A 21,362-nucleotide genomic window follows, 5' to 3' on the forward strand; every position below is an offset into this window, starting at 1 on the left:
ATGCATATAGCATTTGACATTTATTACTATTTACAATAATAAACAAAGGATAAAAGCTTGTTTATTACACTCAATTTAAAAAAAATGGTGTGTGCCTGTTCAATATGCATAGCAAGAAAAAGATTTAATTTGTTTGCATTTTAGCCTCTATGTTTTTACTTAAGCCTAATACAGCCGACTAGCAACAGCTTGACCACAGCTCTGCCTCACAAGAGAGTAAAGACACAGTAAACTCAGCTCCTTTACTGTTTGAAAGGCACTTAGATTAAACTTTTATTTTGTCAACATGATGATGAGTTTTTATAAACTGATGTCTATCATCTCTGTCAGGAGAAATTAAAATCTCACCGAATAAAACTTAACTTGCATATCTCTATGATGCTCTTTGAAAAAGGCAAGGTTTCTGGTTTCTTCATTAAGTTTGGATGGTAGTCTTTAGCTTTAATGACATTTGCCATATAACTAATTCCATTACATAACATTTAACTAATAGTCCATTGACAATCTGTAGTTTGAGCCAACATAGTTGTTTTGTATGGATAACTTCAAAAGCCAAACCATGCTGCTTACAGACTACTTCAAATCACTGAGAAGAATTTAGGGAAAAAAAACAAACCCAAATGCACAAAACATCTTCTTGAAACTCTTGCAGTAGGAATATCTTATACAGTTACCCATCACTTTATTAGGTAAGCCTGTTCAACATCAAAGCAACATTAACATAAATATCTAATCAACCAATCCCAAGGCAGCGAACCAATCCTCTTGGGCATCATCAAGACAAGTTCAAACTGAATGAGGAAGAAAGATGATTCGAGTGACTTTGAAGGTGGCATTGTTGTTGGTATCAAGCAGGCTGGTCTGAATATTTCAGAAAACGAAGTATTCCGTCTCATTATTATTAAAATAATATTGTTTATATCAATATATTACTATATTTGCTTTTTTAAATAATAATCTTGAACAGTGGGGGGACAGGTATGCAATTACTTTTACAAATGCTATATTGCAAAAACATACATAAAAATTCGATTTGCCTTAAGGGTGTGTGAAAATACGGTAATACATTTTCCAGTTTCTTTAACCATAGTCTTATCTTGGAGAAACAAACATGTTGTTTTGAGTGTGGATTACACCGGCATTAGAATGGATTGACCTATTCAACAGCCAGAGGCACCTGCAGACCTCAGGGACTGAGCCCAGACAGGTGGGAGACAAGTATTCTGTGTCCTTGACTCTTAATGAGAATGCAACTTGAAACTTTTCTCTGCAGTATTGCACTTTACACAAATGATGTGTGAATATGCCTTTTCAGACCCAGAAAATAAGCAAACATTCTTTACAAATGTAATTTGTTTTTCTGTTAAATCATATTAATTAACTATGGTATGAGTTTCTCTTGGATGAAAAATTTTAGGATGACATTTTAAGACACTGGGTGGTGTTTTGTGTTTGGCTCGAGTTTTCTCACCCTAAAAAACAAGTCAGACTACAGTGCTGAAAGCCCCCAGGGTTTGTTATGACTACATAACATGAGGCAGGCGTAGTGAATGAACTCTGGGTGAGAAGTGAGTGGTGTGGAAAACATTGAAGGTTGTTACATGAATCAGTGTTTTTTTGGTATAAACTTCCCATTAACCAACTGTGCTGTGAGACAGAAACAGAGACAATCATCCTCTGTCTCAGCCTGTGTTAATCTAGTTTCTGTTGTGTTTGACATTCTCTACATTATTATTTGAGTTAAAAGTAAGCTACACTGTTAGTTTAACTATATATTTGTGCTTAATCTACTAATAAGTACAGACAGTTTTTGCATACATTGAAACAGTCCAGAGTAAGAATGATCTGATTTTAGCATTCATTTTCTTCAGTCCTTATCTTATCCAAAGCTGACGCTAAGAAAGCGACAGGGTACATCCTGGACAGGCCACAAGTCTGTTGCAGGACTAGCACCATGCCTCAACAGCACTATCTGTATTCATAAAGGAATGGAGATGGTTAGCAACAACACTCAGGTAGGTTGTGGTGTCTCAACATTGCTCAGTTGGTATTAAGGGGTCCAGAATATGCAAAAAAAAAAAAAAATCCCTTACACAATTGTACCACTGCCAGCAGCGTGATACAAAGCATGTCACAGTAAAAATCTAGACTCATCAGACCAGCTAATCCAATCTTTTTTTGTGCATTGAGAGATGCTCTTGTGCATATTCTGGTTGTAACAAGTGGCTATTTTAGTTATGCTTTGATTATACTCCATTGCAGAAGCAGACATGGAAACCTGAGAGTTGAGTAATCATTCCTATTATGCTTCTTAGATGTCCACCACCTGGATGCATGAGTAGTTGGTGCATTTTAATGTAAATTCTGCGCAGACAAGTCTGAATGGTCACAAAAAACAAGCAAGTACATGGATGCCCACATTGAAGGTTCTACAATATCTTTTACCTTGACAAGGCCAAGGCCATGGTTGACTACAACTGGTAGTTTCTCTTTGCCAGGGAAAAAAGGATTCATTTTAGAGTGCTTATTGTTTTAAACAGTACCAAGAACAATGAATTTCAGTGAAGGTCTAAGAAGAATTGTAGATTTATACAAACTGGGAAGGTCTCTTGGAGTCATTTCTAACCAACTGCAGATTCCAAGATCATCAGTTTAAGAACCGCAAGTTCAAGTTATTTGCATTTATAATGGTGTCGACCAGGAAAGAAGGCCCTGCTCCAGGACTGACACTTTCAAACCTATGAACACTGTACAAATGTCAAGCATGGTGTTGGTAGCATTATGCCACCATGGGGTTGTTTTGCTGCTTCATGGTACAGTTACATTACCTCCAGGAAAATGACCAATTTAAATGACTTCCATCCATCCATATTCTAATGCTTGTCCGGGTGTTTTGATAGCATAATCATTTCTTGTTTGCTCCCAAATAAAATTTCAATTAGAATTTATTGACATAGGTCTTAGAAATTGTAAAAGGAAAAAAGAATATTCAGCGTGTCACATTATTTTCATAAAAGATAAATGCCATCATTAATATTTTGTCCCACGAAGAAACAGTGCTTTCATTTGTCACTTACAGATGTAACTTCTGATTCATCAATGAAAGTATCCATAAAGCAGAAAGGGGAAATAGGTCATGTTCAGTTAAGCTCAAGTAATGAATGTGTATTTTGATTAACAACACCATATAAGAAGTCATGCTTTTAAAATTGTAATATTTCCTGTAATGAATGGGCAATGCCTAACATTTCCAAGCATGCACCTAAAGTCATTTAAAATGGTAAAAATTAAAATGTGTAATAATGTGCAAAAGTCTTCAGCTTTTTTCTCTTTTTTTTTTTTTACATTTTGCTCCAAGGAGCTAAACGTTTTTTTTTATTTTTGTACAGGGAGGAAAAAGTTTGAGGAATGCCGTGTCTCTCTATTATGGTAGAGAGATGCATTTCAGCCTGTTGTATTGGGGATCTTTCCAAAATTGATGGAATTATTAATGTAGTAAAGTACAGACAGATTCCAGTCCACCATACAATACCATTTGCAAAGCATATGATTGGCAATGGCTTCATTTTTTAGCATGACAATGATCTCAAACATACCGTCACTGCTGTGAAAGCACCTGGATTCAAAAGTGCACAATTGGAACACATCAAGTCATGGACCATGGATTGGCCTCTGAAGAACCCAGACCGTAGCAATATTGAGAACTGAAGAAAAGGTAACCAACATTCAGACAAGAGCTTTGAATGTCCTCTGAGAATCCTGGAGGACTTTTTTGAGCTAATTCTGAAGACTATTTAAAGAAACTGCAAGAAAGCATGAAGGGTGGTCATAACAACGATGCACAACTATGTTTTTGTCTTATATAGTTCATGTTCGTGTCTGTTTTCACATTTCTCACCTGTGTTCAATAATCCTATACAATATTTTAAAAGGTGTGGCTCAATACTTTTGCACAGTACTGAAAGGATTTAATATCCTTTTTGTTACACAGTGTAAAAGGCCCTTGTGCATGCATCACTCGTTTCACTTTTTATTTAGAACAAAGAGAAGAGGGCAAACATGTTCAATGTGAGTTGTTTAATGATCGGTATGAGTCTGGGAGGGCTGCAGCAGCTACCTGAGTCGCTTTGAGGGAAGATGAGTGGGAAGGGAAGATCAGCTTTTCCCTTTCTGTCTTTGTTTTTTCATCCATTCGTCCCTTGCTCTCGTCACAGCTACGCAATTGGCTGCTTAAGGAGTGGATCGTATGGGAGGGGAGGGCGTCCACGGTGGGCGAACATGTCACTTGGTCCTTACAGTATTTGCTCCTATAAAAAGCAGCGCTTGTCGCGGAGGAGCTCAGACTTTCTCCGCTCAGGTGAGCCTTGCAGACAGAGATGCGCGTTATGGAGCGCACTTTCCGGGAGCAGCTCTTCTTTCTGGTGTTGTGCCTGTCCGTCCTCAAGGGAGACTCCAGGTATATTGAGGTAAGTGTCCGGACAGATACAGAAACTTCTTAGAAGATTTAAAGGTACAAACGAGACGCGCCAAACTTCTCTCCCACTCTCTGTAGAACAACGAAATCACAAAAGATGAATTATATTCATTTTTCAACTCGGAACTCAAGAGAGAAATGCCCGAAGAGTTGATGTATCGCCGACCTTTACGTAAGTCACGTGACATCTATCTATAATATTTTAAATAAACATATAATTGATGGTTTATGCTGGTTTTTTTGTTGTTGTTTTTTAATTTTTGCAACTTATGCGTTTAAAGAACACATAAAAGGGGAGGTAGCATTTGTGTATACTTTTGGTAAATTAGACTTGTTTTCTGTCTCTTAATTTTGGTTTTAACAAAATTGCTCTGGATAAACACCTAAGTATAATCAATAGGCTAAAAGAGCTGAAATGTAGAGAATGAATGAAAACGCAGCAGAAAAAGATATTTATATTAAAAAAGGATAATAGATATAATAAATAGTAATTAGAGTAGATCGATGTGTCTTCATTTATTTATATTTTTTCATATTTGGTTGGCAAAGTTTTCAAATTCTTTCCTGGAATGCCTTTCAGGTTGTCTGGACATGGTTGCAGTGGAGGGCCAGTTCACCTTCACAGCAGAGCGCCCTCAGCTCAGCTGTGCCGCTTTCTTCATGGCAGAGCCCAATGAAGTGATCAGTGTGGATTATGACAGCGTTGACATTGACTGCATGGGAGGAGACTTCATCACTGTAAGCTAACAGCGCTTCTCGTGAAACACCTTTCCCCTCCTCTTATATTGAGCAAAATATCACAAGATGGGTAGATGCATCTGGTCACGTTGAGCTTGAAGGGCTTAAAACTTTATTTTATTGCATATTTTTTGTATAACTACAGGTAATGACATAGACTTTTTTGTGCTTTTGTGATAAAGCTTTTGCTCTGTGTTTCCATGTCACCAAATACTGGGGTCTGTTATCTTGGTTCCTAATTAGACAAAATGCTCTTTAAACATAAAGTAATTGGGCACAAACCTGCTTCCTTTAGGTGAGCTACCTGAAAATCACTTCCCCATTGATTGCATACTGGTTACGTTTCAGCCTAAAGAGTTTAATATTCTTTCTCATCATTAGTAAAACCATCAAGAAATAATTTGTGATTAAATATAAAATTCTACTTAAAGCTTCTGTCTTTTAATATATATCCCATCAAGGTGTTCGACGGCTGGGTGATGAAAGGGGAAAAGTTTCCCAGCACCCACGATCACCCACTGCCTTTGTTCGAGCGCTATGTGGATTACTGCGACTCTGGATCGCTGAGGAAAAGCGTGCGCTCTTCTCAGAACGTGGCCATGGTCTTCTTCCGCATTCACAGTGCCGGCAGCAGCTTCACCCTGACAGTCAGGAAACACACCAACCCCTTTCGTATGTAGACGATCATTTTCAGAAGTAAACTCTAAAATTCCCTGCATGCACATAAACGTAACCATTTGAGCTTTCAGCCCATTTACACTGCAATTAATGTGTAATTCAGTGGTGATACTGGCAGCCTGACATGGTGCTTTAGTCATCACTTACACCATTAGTGGACAGTTTGCCATCACTGTGTTCCTGGATGAGGACCAAGGACAGGCTGCAAATGCTCTCCCACAGTAACGTGAAAGGACAGGGCAACTTAGATGGCTATACTGAACCCCAAATTATTTGAACCTGCTTTTTAAGTGTTTCTGAGATTGACCTCAGTGAAGGCATTAAAGTTTTCTTCATTTTCTTTGAAACTACCTGATCTTTACTAATTAGATATAATGATAATAGTGAAATAGTGCTTTGAAAAATGCTTGTGTAACAGACCACAAGCATATAATTATTTTTGAACTTTTGACATTTGTCATTCAATGCAACAAATTGAAGAGGTACTTTAACACCATGTATATATGAATCATGCATGTACAACCCCAGCCTTTAGGTTATGTGTACATTCCTATGCTTCTATCTGAACATCCATCAAAGTGATCATATTTGCAACATCCACCCTTGTCTATTGTTTTGCAGCCTGCAATGTCATGTCACAGTCACCAGAGGGCAGTTACACAATGGCGATCCCACAGCAGCACAGAAACTGCAGCTTCTCCATCATATATCCAGTAGAGATCAGCATCTCAGAGTTCAGCCTGGGCCACTACAACCACCTCCCCAAGGTAAAGAAAGTCACTAAACACCCTTGAATATTGCCTCAGTGCTTTTAATTCATCTTCACACTGTTTGCTACTATTCAAATACAGTGTTACAGGGTTTCTCAGTTTATATAGCAACTGAAACCTTAAGTAAAAAGTGATTTTTGCATTGAGAATATTAGTGATTTTAAGTGACCAGACCCCTAAAATCATAGCAAATTCAGATCTCATACTAAGGTATAAGGTATATAAGGCATAAGATTCAAATCAGTTATGGAGTGATTTAAATGAGAGTCACAACAAGGTGTAGCTCCAAGAGATGAAATGGCACCAGACTGTGCTTTCTCTCAGCTCTAAACAGAATAACATCAGCGTAAAAAAAAAGTAAAAAGCTTTTAAAGTGTGCTTGGTAGGACTTTTTTTTTTTTTGCAAACTTAAAATAATTCATCTTAGGATATTTTTATTAAAAAAACACATATTCTCATAGTATATGTTGTCCTTAAAAATTCACTATATGTACCTTTATTTTGCACAATAAGTATTTAGTATTTGTTAGTTAGTATTTGTATCACACTCTATGTTGATTTCCATAGAGATCCATGCCTGGATGTGCAGAATCAGGGGACTTTGTACAGCTGCTGGGGGGAAATGGCATTGATACATCAAAGCTGCTTCCCATTACTGACCTCTGCATTGCTTTCACTGGACCAAGTAAGTGCATACCATCTCTCTGCCTCCCCTTCTCTTTAAATAAAACACCAGTCAAGACTTAAGATTTCCTTTTGCTCTACCTGCAGCTCACATGAAGATTGGCTGTGATAACACTGTGGTGAGGATGGTGTCCAGCGGGAAGTTTGTCAACCGCGTGTCTTTCAGCTACAGGCTATTAGACAGCCAGGAGCTACAGACGATCAAACTCAACAACGTGGAAGATTTCTGTTTCAATAACTGATCCTAACAGGATCTTATGTGACAAATGTAGCATTTGACTGCAAATGTTTTTAAAATTGCTTTAAGTGAAAGTAACAGTCAGTCCCTCTGATTAGATAAAATGTCTGAGGACATTGAAATAAAAGTGTACGAAAAATAAAAGATAAGTGTCATAGGACTATTATGATATTACACACTCCACTTTACATTTTTTAAAATAGATTTTTCTTTTAAATTTCATTCATCTTATTGTAAATAAATTTAATTAAGTGTCCTTTTGTGTTTGGTGGAACCACACTTGTTTTTATATGCTGTGAGCGCCCTGTGTGCATTTATCAGAATTAGACTTATGTTGTTGTTTTGGGAGTTTGTCATCAACATTCTTGATAAGGAATGGTGCTAAAATGAATGTCACCTTCTGTTTGTGTGAGTACTGGTGATGTGCTGAATCATGGACATGGAGGGTGAACGTAAAGTGAGGGAGTATGCCATCGCCATTATGAGGGGATTTGATTAAAAAAAAAGACCAAAAACGTTTTTTGTAATAAAATGATATTGCATGACAAAGCACTCAACTGGGTTTTCTTATTATAAAAAAAAGAAAGAAAGAAAGATAAAAAAAGGACTCTCTTTTAATTCATTCATTAAAAAGCAGTCAGATTTCAGGTTTTAAGATATTACCTTTATTTGACCTTTCGACCTCTACTTTGACCTTGGATTTGATCTCCTAGCACCAGGAAATTTTTTAAGCATATTAAAATATCCCACAGATAATATAAGCTATTAACGTGGGTCAGATCTATCTATCTATCTATCTATCTATCTATCTATCTATCTATCTATCTATCTATCTATCTATCTATCTATCTATCTATCTATCTATCTATCTATCTATCTATCTATCTATCTGTCTGACCCACGTTAAACTAATGGACTGAACATACACACCCCCACAACCACTAGCACTTTATATAGCCTCTGTAGAAATTAGCCACATATTTAACTTATCTTAACTGCACTACTGTATAATTCTGTATAAACAATCATTCTGTACAATATGATAATTATAATTCTACAACTGTTTATAACTTGCATATTTCTGTATAGTTTCATATTTATATCCTGTTCATAGCCTGTGCATAGCTTGTATACCCACTACAGCCTGTACATACTTATAGTTATAGCATATTCATAACATACTTTCATACCGTGTACATTGTAACATACCCATAATAGACACATTTTTATACCTTCATACCTATAACAGACCCATTTCTGTAATATATCTATATACCTATATTATTGCTAATATATATTTTGTAATATATCTATATCATGGCTAAAGCACTTCTGGATGGATGCAAACTGCATTTCGTTGCGTTGTACTTGTAACATGTGCAATGACAATAAAGTTGGATTCTATTCTATTCTATTCTATTCTATTCTAGTTTACATTGACTGGTTATTTTGCTGAATGCTTCCTAAATCTTTTTTTTTTTTTTAACTCATGTTCACCCTCTAGCATGCTTAAATAATCCAATTTTTGGCTCCATGCTAACATTTGGTGCTTTTAATCTATATGCACAACATAGAAATATTCATGGCACATGTAGATTGCCAAAAAACTAAAACAGAGGTATAGTAGGGTCTGCAAATCTGTGTCTGTCATCTCTGTCACAACTACAGCTATGAATGAGTTATTTGCAACGATATAAGAAGAAACATGGATTCACTGTTGAATGTAATTACGTGTCACCTGTTTAATGCAGGAGATTTAGGGCGTATCAGGTGAAGTCAGACATTGTGGGCTCCTGTCTTAGCAAACCAATGTCTGCAAAACCATCATGTGTTCAGTGGAGTACGTGTTTCTTCATCATTACCTCATATGTGGAATGATGTCACTGCCTTTGATGACTGTCCTGGGTACATAACGAACTCTTGCTGTCACTACAGAGAAAACAGCAGGCGGTATCTCTAAAATATTAAGGCCTGAATCACACAAACCAATGGGGCGACCTGTGATTAAAGGCCTGAAGGTGTATTATCATTGAGAGACATATGCAGGCACAAGCTGGTGATGAACGACTGCCCAAGACTTTATAGCCAACAACTGTATGTCTGTATGCGTGTGTGTGTGTGTGTATGTGTGACAGCGTACTGAAGCCACACTGGTGGTCTTTATCTTTTTTGAATAGTGTGGGCCAAGTTGGATACAAAACATATGTGCAGCTGCTGCTATTGGTGGCTAAATAATAACCTTGTATTTATATTTTGTGAATATCAATGAAGAAAACTGTCACCTGTGCAACAGTGTGCTTCACAAAGGTGTTGTTCTTAATAGTTTGTGGATACAAAAGCAATGAGTGGCAAGACCATTAGGATCTCAGATGCTTTACAGCAGAAAATCCTTTTTGTTAAAGCCTATGTGTTACACGTTTTTCTAATTGCACGAGTGTACATTACACCGACTGTACCATCATTCTCGATTCCGTTTATATGTTTGAAAATGTGTTCTGTTGCACTGTGTTACTAAATCAAGCAGCTTCCTATGTATTCTCTCTGTGCTCAGTGATGTAGTTAATGAACAAGCCAGATGACGCATTTACTCCATGACACAAAGAATCTAAGACATTATGTTGTATTGGCTTTTTCCTGTCCTGTGCGTAAAGTATGATAGACGTTGAATCATCAACCAAAGCTTTGCAGCAGCCACATCACATTATTTGTATAAAGCCGTAGTTTAGTTAGAATGTTCCTCACGTGTGTGTTTTGGACTCACAGCTTGCTTTTGATGCTGTCAGTTATACCGAACTACTCTGTTATTCTACAGAAAATTATGTTTGACATTTGAATCTGGCCTTTCTCAGCGAAGATGATTAATTATTTGTCGATCACTCAACAGGAGATTAGAGCAGATACAGGCACTCAATATTTTGAGTGCAGTGCATCTCAAAATATCACAGCTGCATAATCACGACGCCACTTTTCAGCAATATTTTTTGCTTTTATAATATCCTGTATTGCATTAAATCTTTACAAGAAATTCAAGACTTTTGTACCCTATACATACACACATTTAGGTTACACGCATTGTGGATCTTGAACCACAGTGTCGCATGATGAGGTACTAAAAGTGTTTCTTACATTTCCATACAGGTTTGGAATTGAACATTATACATTAAACAGACCCACAATTCCTCAGCATCTGTTATAGATGAACAATTTATGGAAACATGAGCACTGTCTTGAAGTCCGGAGTACTTCTCCTGGTCGTGTAGTTTCTTTAAACCACAGTAATATTGGAGTTCAGGAAGTGTCCTCTTATTTAACAAATGACCCCAAATACATTGTAGCTCAGTGACACAGAACATGCTCAGTTGGTTGCCAAAGGTCACTACTCACTGAAAGCCGTAAAGTAATAAGACAGGCAGGTGCCAGCAGTCGTCTTTGGGTCACATATCAAATCCTATTTAAAAATGATCTTTGATATTAAATATCATTTATACTGAAAATCATATTTGCTGATCTTCACTGACAAAACTCCAAAGAGTCCATATGTTTGTTTTGACAAATAACATCAATGATTAATTGATGTCCTTAATTAATCATTAATGACCTTACTGTAATTAGAAAGGCCTCCTGGGAAGTTTAGCTCAAACCCAGATTTCGTCTTGAAGCAGCTTCAGTTTAAAATCTCGGCATCAGTTTAGTAAATTCTTGAGTAGAACAATTTTCAGTGAAGAACTGCACCAGTAAGTGATACAAAGGCTGGACTATCAATGAGAGACAGATCAGGCCATACATGTTCCAGCAGGGGCAGCAGGAAAGTGTTTTTTCTATTGTCCTCTTGTCATCCTCTGATGAGCACACCACTTTCCCAGATAAGGCAATCTGTTGTAGAAAGTCTGCCCCCCTTATTTGTTACTAAGCAACACCAATATGTGTTTAAAATAAATATTAATTTGTTCTTTACAAAAACAAAAAAACAAAACAAAAAAAAAACCCCTGTCATTTTCATTTTCTGGCTGAGTCACAGCGGAGGCTGACCAAGCAAACATGACCAGACTTCATAAATGAAGCTAACTATACCATTTTAATCAAAATACATTATCATCATACATTAAGTACAAGGTTAGTACACAAAGACAGCATGCTTTATTCCCCTAAATACAATCTAATAATCTGTTAGGCTGCCTACCCCTCATGTGTGGTGTCCTTTCCACAACTGAGTTCTCATTTTCTTGATTCACCTAGTTATATGAGAACCAAAAAACCAAATACAAAAAACAAGCATCTAGTCCTTTTTATAAATCAGTGGTAGTGGGAAATAAAACTTCATGAATTTTTAACAGAAAATAACTTGGACCTTCTTTATATTTGCAAAAAAAAAAAAAAAAAAAACAGAAAAGAAAAGAAAAGAGCCACAGTTTGCAGGTGGGTCAGAAGTGGGTGGGTGGGGTTACAAGCCACATGCTTGTGTATTCCCACTGATATTCCCAAGCCCAGACACTCTTCTTGAAGCAACTGGATGTTGCTTCAAGAAGAGTGTCTGATGTAATACCCTGTGCCAAACCACATATTTTATTGTTAACCTCAAAGAAAATCTATTGAATAATGTTGCCTTGACATTTTCTTAGACTTTGAATTTAGTTTGTGTGATATATAAATAAAATGTTGCTACTAATAGCACACAGTCAGTATTGGGAAATAAAAAGAAATCTCTAAAAGGGGATTTTATATTATATTTAAATTATCTTCTCTCATTAGTTTATGTCTTATTATTACAATATTTCTTTATAGACGTAAACAACAAATGATTTCAAATTTAAATGCTCTCTTCACAAAGTTTTAAATGCTGATGATAAAATTAAGAAACCAAAAGCATTACATACACACTCACAAACACAGGTCTCTACTAATGAGGAGTTCTGACACGAACGGTGACGCACAGAGTGACGAAAAGGGGGAGCGGACAGCATGTGGGAGATAAGGGCTCGAGGCATATTTTAAAGACGTCACAGGTAGCAGCTACATTTGGATGGCTGACACTTGGAGTGAGGAGAAACTGTCCCAAAAAGCTACAATGGTGCTAAACTCAGTCAACAGAAATCACAATTTTTGTGCCATATTTGGTAAAACTGAAAATACTAATCTGAGGCACATTTCCTGGATTGATTTCCTGACGCAGTTTTATCTAGAGTTTTATAAACAACAACAAAATGTGTTCAGGGAATGAGTCTTGTACTTTGCCAAGTGCTAGAGATCAATAATACTAATAACATTTCATCAGTTGTCTCTTATGTCCTCTTTAATATCTCAGTATCTCTCTTTGAAGTGTCAAACTCACTCGTTTTTTATTGTCACATCTTTCTTTTTAACAATTGTTTAATATTTAATATTATTTGTTTTCTCCATCCTCTTACATTATATTAGGTATAGATTAAATTATGCTTTTTGGAATTATAGTTTTTTTTAACAAATAAGAAAATAACTACATTATATAAAATTTCTGCTTTAAAAATCTCTCTCTAGTAATGTCTTTGTGCTAGAAAGATGCAATTGTGCTTTAGGTGCAACCACTTTTATGTTAACAATTTCTTAGCTGCCCCATATAATTTGGATACATTTCCCCCCACAATAGCTGAATGAATACACTGACACAGGACATGAAGATCTGATCACGGCTGATGACTCAAACTTTGTAGGGTTTTTTTTTTTGCTCTGCTAGAAGCCAGTTCCTGAACATGACGCTCACAGGAAATAAAGAGACAATCACATGAACATTCGGAAGAGGTTTGTGAAAGTGGAGGGCAATCACAAGAGTGAGAATATAAATATCCACATTTAAAAATTATCAAATGACACTTAGAATTGATTGCAACCTTTTAAAAATTGAACAAAATGCATAATTACGGCATGGCATCTTCCCATGGGGTGATTATCCTGCTCGATTACAGCCAATCACAGACAAATTGCATTGTCGTGGTGAGGGTTTGTGCAAGCACCATCTGCTCACATAAAAGCATCAGACTTGCCTCTGGATTTTGTTTCAGTAATTTTGTCCATGTCACAGCTGAGAATATCACTGCAAATTAACTGTCTAGTTTGGTATTTTGGGAAATGTGCTGAGAGCAAGAGAAAAAGAGAGAGCGAAAGGGAGGAAAACCCTTAGAAAATACAGCTTCAGTGTACACTTTTGTCCTTCCCAAGGTGAGAAAAATCTGCATTTCTGCTTGAGGGGATGTTGTATCTGTGTGTTTGGCTAATCCAGCTGGACCCAACTTGGGATCACCATGTGTCATAAAGACATAGTACACAGTCATTTCCCAAAAGGGAAACTCAGGTAGAAACTCGTGCTGAGTATTTCAGTTTTATGCTCATTTAAACTCATTTGCTTGACCTGATTCAGTTTGTATGCATATTATACACAACTGCACTGCAATAAACTGCACTCCATCTGTGTAGTCTTCCTATATGTCCTTAACGGGCCTGAACAGCTCTTTCAATTCAAAATTGGATGGAAATCGAAACAAATTAATCCAGTTGTGCCACAATAAAGAGCTAATAACCCCTCAGCTTTGTATTGTGAGCCTTTGGAGAGGTGTGGGTTCCTTGCAACCTTTAAAATTGTATATTAAGTATTTAACGTGAACAGCTATCATTAAATGCCTGATGCTTTTCACATATTTTAATAAAACCAATTACCTGTTTTCTTATGATACAGTTTTTGGTACAATAGTGCATTTACTATAATAGTAATTTTATACTGTAACAATTTACTGTTTTACTGGAGTTTGAATGCACTGTAAGCTTTACAGGATAATACAGTTGTGCAAGACAGTGGATGTCTGTGAAGGTTCTCAGTCATCCAGGTCATCGTAGTCAAAGGAGCTTGCAAAGAAAAGCGTCTGGACTTCTTTAAGTTACTTGAAGACGTTTCACCTCTCATCCGAGAAGCTTCTTCAGTTCTAAGGTCAAATGGTGGAGAGTCCCAGATATAAACCTAGTGGGAGTATCCCCCCACAGAGGGACAAAAGGACCCCCTGATGATCCTCTAATCGCCTGAGCCAAGGTGTGAAACTGGGTGTGGGTCCCAATCAGCCAGAGTTTCGGGTGTGTTCATTGTGAAACCTGGCCCCACCTTATCATGCGAATTCCTGAGGTCAGATGGCCCAGGATGTGAGTGGGCGTTAAGGCGTCTGGGAAGGGATCTCAAAACTGGATTATAGATGGCAGAGAGTTGGTGTCGTAAACCCCCGCCTCTGTTCAAAGATGGTCGCTCACAGTGGACATAGATGACTCCTCTTTCACTCCTCTTTCAAACCATCTGTCCTCTCTGTCCAAAATGTGAACATTGGCATCCTCGAAAGAGTGTCCTTTATCCTTAAGATGCAGATGGACTGCTGAGTCTTGTCCTGTGGAGGTGGCTCTTCTGTGTTGTGCCATGCGCTTGTGAAGTGGCTGTTTGGTCTCTCCAATGTAGAGGTCTGGGCATTCCTCGCTGCACTGTACAGCATACACCACATTGTTAAGTCTGTGTTTTGGCGTTTTGTCTTTCGGGTGAACCAGTTTTTGTCTGAGCGTGTTGCTGGGTCTGAAATGCACCGGGATGTCATGCTTGGAGAAAACTCTCCTAAGTTTTTCTGATACACCGGCTACATAGGGGATGACAATGTTGTTGCGTCTGTCCTTCTTATCCTCCCTCGCTGATGTCTGGTCTTCTTTTCTGTGCCTCTTTGCTGACTTTAAGAACGCCCATTTAGGATAGCCGCACGTTTTGAGTGCTTCCTTTACATGTGTGTGTTCCTTCTTTTTTCCTTCAGGCTTAGAGGGAACATGTTCTGCCCGGTGGTGTAGGGTCCTAATTACTCCAAGTTTGTGTTCCAAAGGGTGATGGGAGTCAAAGAGGAGTCATCTATGTCCACTGTGAGCGACCATCTTTGAACAGAGGCGGGGGTTTACGACACCAACTCTCTGCCATCTATAATCCAGTTTTGAGATCCCTTCCCAGACGCCTTAACGCCCACTCACATCCTGGGCCATCTGACCTCAGGAATTCGCATGATAAGGTGGGGCCAGGTTTCACAATGAACACACCCGAAACTCTGGCTGATTGGGACCCACACCCAGTTTCACACCTTGGCTCAGGCGATTAGAGGATCATCAGGGGGTCCTTTTGTCCTTCTGTGGGGGGATACTCCCACTAGGTTTATATCTGGGACTCTCCACCATTTGACCTTAGAACTGAAGAAGCTTCTCGGATGAGAGGTGAAACGTCTTCAAGTAACTTAAAGAAGTCCAGACGCTTTTCTTTGCAAGCTCCTTTGACCAAGACAGTGGATCAGCATAAAATAAGTCACACAGGATAGATTTACATTTATTAAGTGCATTTACTTTTAACATGATGTCTTCAAGAATCTTTAGTAGGTTTAATTTGTGGCCATATAAGAAATTATTGAAAGACAATGCTGAAGTCAAATCTTGTTCAAAAGTGCACAAAATACCACACATGGCATATAGCAGTGAGACATTTATTCCTTTTACAGGGGAACACTTGGCTAAATCACTGTGGGCCTGCGTATTTTTCCACGACTCTAATTTTGTGCCAGGAAAAGGTATTTCCCCTTAGGGAATGGAGGCTAAGAGTAAACGTGAAACTGTTCATTGCATCCTTAAGATATTAAATAAACATATGACCTTTAAAACTTAGTAAGTGGAAGAGTCAACTGGGACATCTGTTGGAACAAAATCTTGTAAGGATTTAAGAAAGGTTTTTAGATGACCACATTATCATTTTTAAGGAAAATACCTCTGAATTAATCAACAGTAAGTTATTCTATTCTTTCTTTTGCAGACTAAACTAAAAGAAAACCAATTACACATTTATGCACAAAGGTTTGGATGAAACACTTCTATACACAAAAAAAACAACAATAACAACACTATGGAGGGCTTAAGGAAAGGGCTTTTCTAGTTATATTTATAACAAAAAAAATAAAATAATTTGTAAAAGACAAGGTCGATGTGAGATCAAGTGATTGTTTAACAGCTCCAGTCTGTACATTGTTACATTTACATCCACAAATGACAATCCTATGCTCTGGGAAAACTACGACACAATTCAGCTACAGCTTAAAATGTGAATGGACATTGGGTTTTTTTGGACACCTATTTCTTTTTCTTCTGTTGCTCTTGGAAGAAGTCGTTGCAGGCAACAGTCAGAGCTGCCACCAACACAACAAACTCATTGAAATCCACCTCGTTGTCCTTGTTAGAGTCCAGGTCATTCATGATTTTCTCCACCAGCATGGGATCTTTCTGAGACTGAAAACAAAACACAAACAGATAGTGATTCAACAAATATGCAACTGGACTGATTATGTCTTTGTGGCTCTTGTAATGCCTTGTAATGATTTTCCCATAAAAAAAACTTGTTACCAATATTATCATCTTCTTAGCCAAATACCTTCAACACTTCTAAGCTTCCGGTAATAATGCATAAAATGTGACTGTTACTGGTGGTTGATATTGACTCAAGGCAAAGCCCCATGTCCGGTGGTGAGCAGAGTGATGCTGCCACTAAATGACCCGTGAGCCTCAGCTAATCAAATGCGACATTTATTACTTTGCTCATTTCCTCCATGACTGGGAAACAAGACGTTTTTTTATTCGTCCTCTAACCTCCAAGGCACCAGTGATCTTTCTGTTGTGGCACTAAAGTCAGCATTTCTCAGAAGGTTAAAATTAAAATCCACACTGGGGGTTAATTTAAATTAGAAGATATATCACCACAGCAGTTTTGCATTTTCTAATGTAGTTTCAATTTAAATTTGGTCTGAAAAGCTCAAAGCTACGTTAAAATACAGAGTCACCTTGAGTGAATCGACAGTAGACATAAACATGAAAAATGCAAGACTACCAGCGGCATGTTTTATCAGTAAATAAATCTAACAATCCTAATCAAGAGCACACTTAATTTGAATTTTGCACTACTTTTTTAAAATTCTATCAATTCTGTCAAGACAGAACATGTAGTAGTAAGTACTGTATCATGCTTTGGTTGTCAAGTGTCAAAGTTTCCTGTTGGCAGAAACTCAGGGTGAACGCCACTGTGTCTATTCTCAGAGGTGACTACAGCCCACAGGGATGTGATGACATCACGAGGGTGTCTATATTTGGAGGTGATATGGGTCACTGATCATGATGATGATGTGTGAGCACCTGAGGCCTCCCACCCACATGAAGGGGGACGGACAGTAACAAGAAAGATATCTGAAGGCATCAGGTTTTAGACCTTGGCTGTTTTGTTGATGCTGTGGTCTCAATCATTTGAAATTGCAGGCTTGTACGCGCTGCTATCACACAGACTCAGGGGCAGGGATTTATCTCAAATGACCTTATCTATCTCTCTCCCCGCATCATTTATTTGCTATGGTGGTTTTATGCGAGAGCCACAAGCAGTTACACTTTGACAGCAAGAAAGCAATCAATGAAAAAACAATTTCCTCCAACAAGGTCAGGATGTTACATCATTTGAACACATCACTCTTAAGATTGACTTTTAAGTGAATAAGACTTCAAAGTGTTCAAGATCCATAAGCAAATTAATGCAATTACTATTGGTCATTATGGTTCAGTTAATGAAATGCACAGTCATACTTCAGTACACCAGCATGTTCCCATTAATTTAAATCCATACAGGGATTGTGCTTCCTCTTGAAAATTCTGCATGACATCAAATCTTTGTCTAAATGCCGAACAGATAAAACAAACAACAAAATAATCATTGCATTTAAACATCAGCCTTACCGTGAGGAAGTCAGTGAGCTCACTGTTCAAGAGTTCCTTCAGCTCGCCCTTGTTGAGCTTGTATTTATCTCCATCATGTCCCGAGTAATTGTAGAAAACTGTCATCAGTGCATCCATTGCACTCTCAAGCTGGCTTGGCATTTTGCTGGAGAGATTAAAGGCGCGCTTGCAGTTTCCTGAAAAATAATGTAAAACAAATAATACAAAAATACACATGCACACACACACATATGAAAAAGCATTACAACAACTATTAGCTCATAACAGTGGTGTTCCTACCTGGTTAGAGTCCTGCAAAAATGAGATCACAGACTCTTCTGAATGGCTTGTTTATCAGGAAGTCAGAGGATGCAACGTGGGATAATTAATTCCACAGGTGAGACCCCCATGGCAACAGTTCTTTCCAGGTTTTAATCAGTGTAGCTAAGTGAAAAACAAACCATGTATCATGGGTATTCATCAAATCCTGAGCCAGACGTGAGCCTTGACGCATGTGTAACTTAATATATCCCTGAAGTGAGTTCAGTACTGTGCAATATACTTCATTAGAGATAGAATAGGTTAAAACTTGCCTACCTGCTCTGATGTGTTACTCATAAAAGGGGAGCATGGACATACTACTTAGAGCAGGTGCTTTCTGATCATAACAATGATAAATGAACACGAAGCATCTCATGGCTTTTATGCCTATCCTTTAAATATTCATTCATTCCTTTTATTTATGCATTTGCATTTTCTAAGGCATTAGGCATGGGTCTTTCAGCTGGATTAGCTATGAATGTTTACACAATGAAAGATACAACTTCTGCCCAGTTGCAACTAGACACACTTTGTTGTAAAATTTGCTAAAGTTTCTCAGCCTTTCTGGACATTGGTGTTTTTTACATTCACTTTTAGTCTAGTCCTTGTGCTGACTGTCAGGACTAACCAAAAACCCAGCTCAAGAGCAGAGACCAAGACAGGATTATAGCCATAATAAATACTTCTATTGGCTAGAACGGTTTGAGGCTCCATTTCAGTCAGTAGTGTTTGAGATTTTGTCAAAATTGATAGAATTCTGAAGACATAAAAATAATCTCAGATTGTGTTCCACCATCTGAAAAAATTCAAAAGCAAGAGCTTAATTTTGCAGCATATCAGTCATACCAAATACACTGCCAATGCAGTAAAAGCATACCTGGATAGAAAAACACAAACTGGAAAACTATCCGTTATGGACTGATAGCAGTGTGGGAACATCTTGAAACCAAATGCATGTTGACATGGAAAAAAAGGTTTGAGTGTCCTTCAAGAAGGCTATTCCTGAAGACTGCTTAAAGAAGAGTGTTAAAGAATAAAGTTGGCTATACCAGATATTGACTTCCAAGCTTTCAAGAACTGCAGAAATTTCTTTTTTTGCCTTATATACTGAATTTCCATGTGTGGAGAAGTTTATAAAATGAAAGTTGCATTGAGTGACTTTGCTGCTTTTCTTCTTGTTCTCTCAGGCTGACCTTGCGATTCAAATGTTTTGATGTTCTCGTTCTTGGGTTTATTTTTAGTAACTGCAGCTTTCATCCTTTGTCATTCTGTGTCCCTCTCATACACAGTCGCCCCTCCTCTGTCACCGTGTCATAACTGAGAGAGGAGAATAACACTCTATTCAGCTCCGAGCCCTCGTGACAACACCTGAGAGATGTTCGTTGTCAGGTGTCCCTGCAACTTCTCTCCCACTTGCAGCCACTGTCACAAAGAAAATGACTTTCCATTTGTTAAGGTGATGAAATTGTTTCCTTCACAGCTGCTGTTAGTAATGCTGTGCAGAAGGTGCCCTGTAAAACCATAAACTGGCATTACATCAAACACTGCAATGTGTCTCATTACACAATTATCTTTCAATAAATACAAAATTCTTGTATTTTCCACAAGATGATCCATGTCTATCATGTACAACTAAACAGATGTAGAGTGAAATTCTAAGGAACAGGCACTTTGATGAAATGATGCACATGATCACAATACTCATCACTATAGGTCATTAAATGATCATTTCATTACCCTATGATAAACCAGGAATCTTGTTGCTATTTGAAAATGAATTTAAAGACACACTTGTCTCCTGCTCACTTGGCAGATGCTCTTCCACTTTAGATCCCCTCATGTTCTCTCTCGTAATTTGCAGCAGCTTTAAGATCACTACAAAGAGAAAAGATGATGTGTCCATTTTGTTTACAGGTAAAATTTGACCTTTTTCATTGCAATACAGAAAACATGGCTTCAATATAATAACTGTTTTCAACACTAATAATGTCCGAAATTATGCATTTAAATAAAAGGTTATCATTAACATTCCCATTGAAGGGCGCCTAATATCTTTAATTGAGGAGATAGGAATTGAACTATGAATAGCTAAGATAAGAAGAAAGTGTGTTCAACATCTTGTGGATCAATTCAGAATACATAAATTCGTTTAAATATGTTATTAAATATTACTATATGCATTTTTTGTTTTTGCACTGTATTTGTATTTGCATTTCAGCCAAAGCTATCACCCCCAAGTAACCATCAAAAATAATGTAGGTTTAAGATACAAAGTACTTACTGTAATTGCAGACATGCCAGTGGAGAGTCAACACATTTTTGTTCTGTTTTATTGTCAGAAAGTATATGTAGTGTTATGTACTGTCAGTGTACCTGGGTCATTGACCCAGTGTGTTCAGTTTGGACTTTTGTCAGTTTAGTTCTATTTCCTGTGTCAGTGGTGTTCTCACCTGTTTCCAGTCATCATCATTATCCAGTCTAAAGACTGGAAGAAAAAATATGTGGAAAAAGAAAAAAAAAAAGAAAAATATGTGGACTATGTACAAAAGTTAGAAAAAAATATAAAACAGAAGGAAAGGCCCATCATCACTGACTAACATGTATGAAGTTATGACTCCATAACTCCATAACTGTGAATCGAGGTTGCGTTTAGAAGACAAGTTTGATTGAGAGAAAAAAACTGATAAGG

The 21,362-nt window shown here is 37.6% G+C and overlaps 2 protein-coding genes across 2 annotated transcripts; one reads left to right on the forward strand and one right to left on the reverse strand.

Moving 5' to 3' along the window:
* The first annotated feature begins 4,312 nt into the window (after positions 1 to 4,312).
* On the forward strand, positions 4,313 to 8,134 carry crhbp (corticotropin releasing hormone binding protein). Its single transcript, XM_084935834.1, has 7 exons — positions 4,313 to 4,466; positions 4,553 to 4,646; positions 5,055 to 5,212; positions 5,674 to 5,884; positions 6,512 to 6,657; positions 7,228 to 7,345; positions 7,432 to 8,134. The coding sequence occupies exons 1-7, from the start codon at positions 4,377 to 4,379 to the stop codon at positions 7,584 to 7,586; spliced, it is 972 nt and encodes a 323-aa protein (XP_084791960.1). The 5' UTR covers positions 4,313 to 4,376; the 3' UTR covers positions 7,587 to 8,134.
* An 8,455-nt stretch (positions 8,135 to 16,589) lies between these two features.
* Positions 16,590 to 18,764, reverse strand: s100z (S100 calcium binding protein Z). Its single transcript, XM_084932605.1, has 3 exons — positions 18,653 to 18,764; positions 18,374 to 18,549; positions 16,590 to 16,888 (listed from the first exon to the last, which is right to left on the reverse strand). The coding sequence occupies exons 2-3, from the start codon at positions 18,512 to 18,514 to the stop codon at positions 16,733 to 16,735; spliced, it is 297 nt and encodes a 98-aa protein (XP_084788731.1). The 5' UTR covers positions 18,515 to 18,549; positions 18,653 to 18,764; the 3' UTR covers positions 16,590 to 16,732.
* Positions 18,765 to 21,362: the final 2,598 nt, after the last annotated feature.

The sequence above is a fragment of the Perissodus microlepis genome, chromosome 7 (assembly GCF_051167445.1).
Source record: "Perissodus microlepis isolate ML-2025 ecotype Zambia chromosome 7, ASM5116744v1, whole genome shotgun sequence".
Classification (NCBI taxonomy): domain Eukaryota; kingdom Metazoa; phylum Chordata; class Actinopteri; order Cichliformes; family Cichlidae; genus Perissodus; species Perissodus microlepis.

Bases quoted from the DNA above. Each gene is read 5' to 3' on its own strand.
- s100z (XM_084932605.1), bottom strand. From the start codon at position 18,514: ATGCCAAGCCAGCTTGAGAGTGCAATGGATGCACTGATGACAGTTTTC. The intron at 16,889-18,373 runs GTAAGGCTGATG...TTTTGTTTTCAG, and splicing joins AGCTCACTGACTTCCTCACG to TCTCAGAAAGATCCCATGCT.
- crhbp (XM_084935834.1), top strand. From the start codon at position 4,377: ATGCGCGTTATGGAGCGCACTTTCCGGGAGCAGCTCTTCTTTCTGGTG. The intron at 4,467-4,552 runs GTAAGTGTCCGG...CACTCTCTGTAG, and splicing joins GAGACTCCAGGTATATTGAG to AACAACGAAATCACAAAAGA. The intron at 6,658-7,227 runs GTAAAGAAAGTC...TGATTTCCATAG, and splicing joins ACTACAACCACCTCCCCAAG to AGATCCATGCCTGGATGTGC.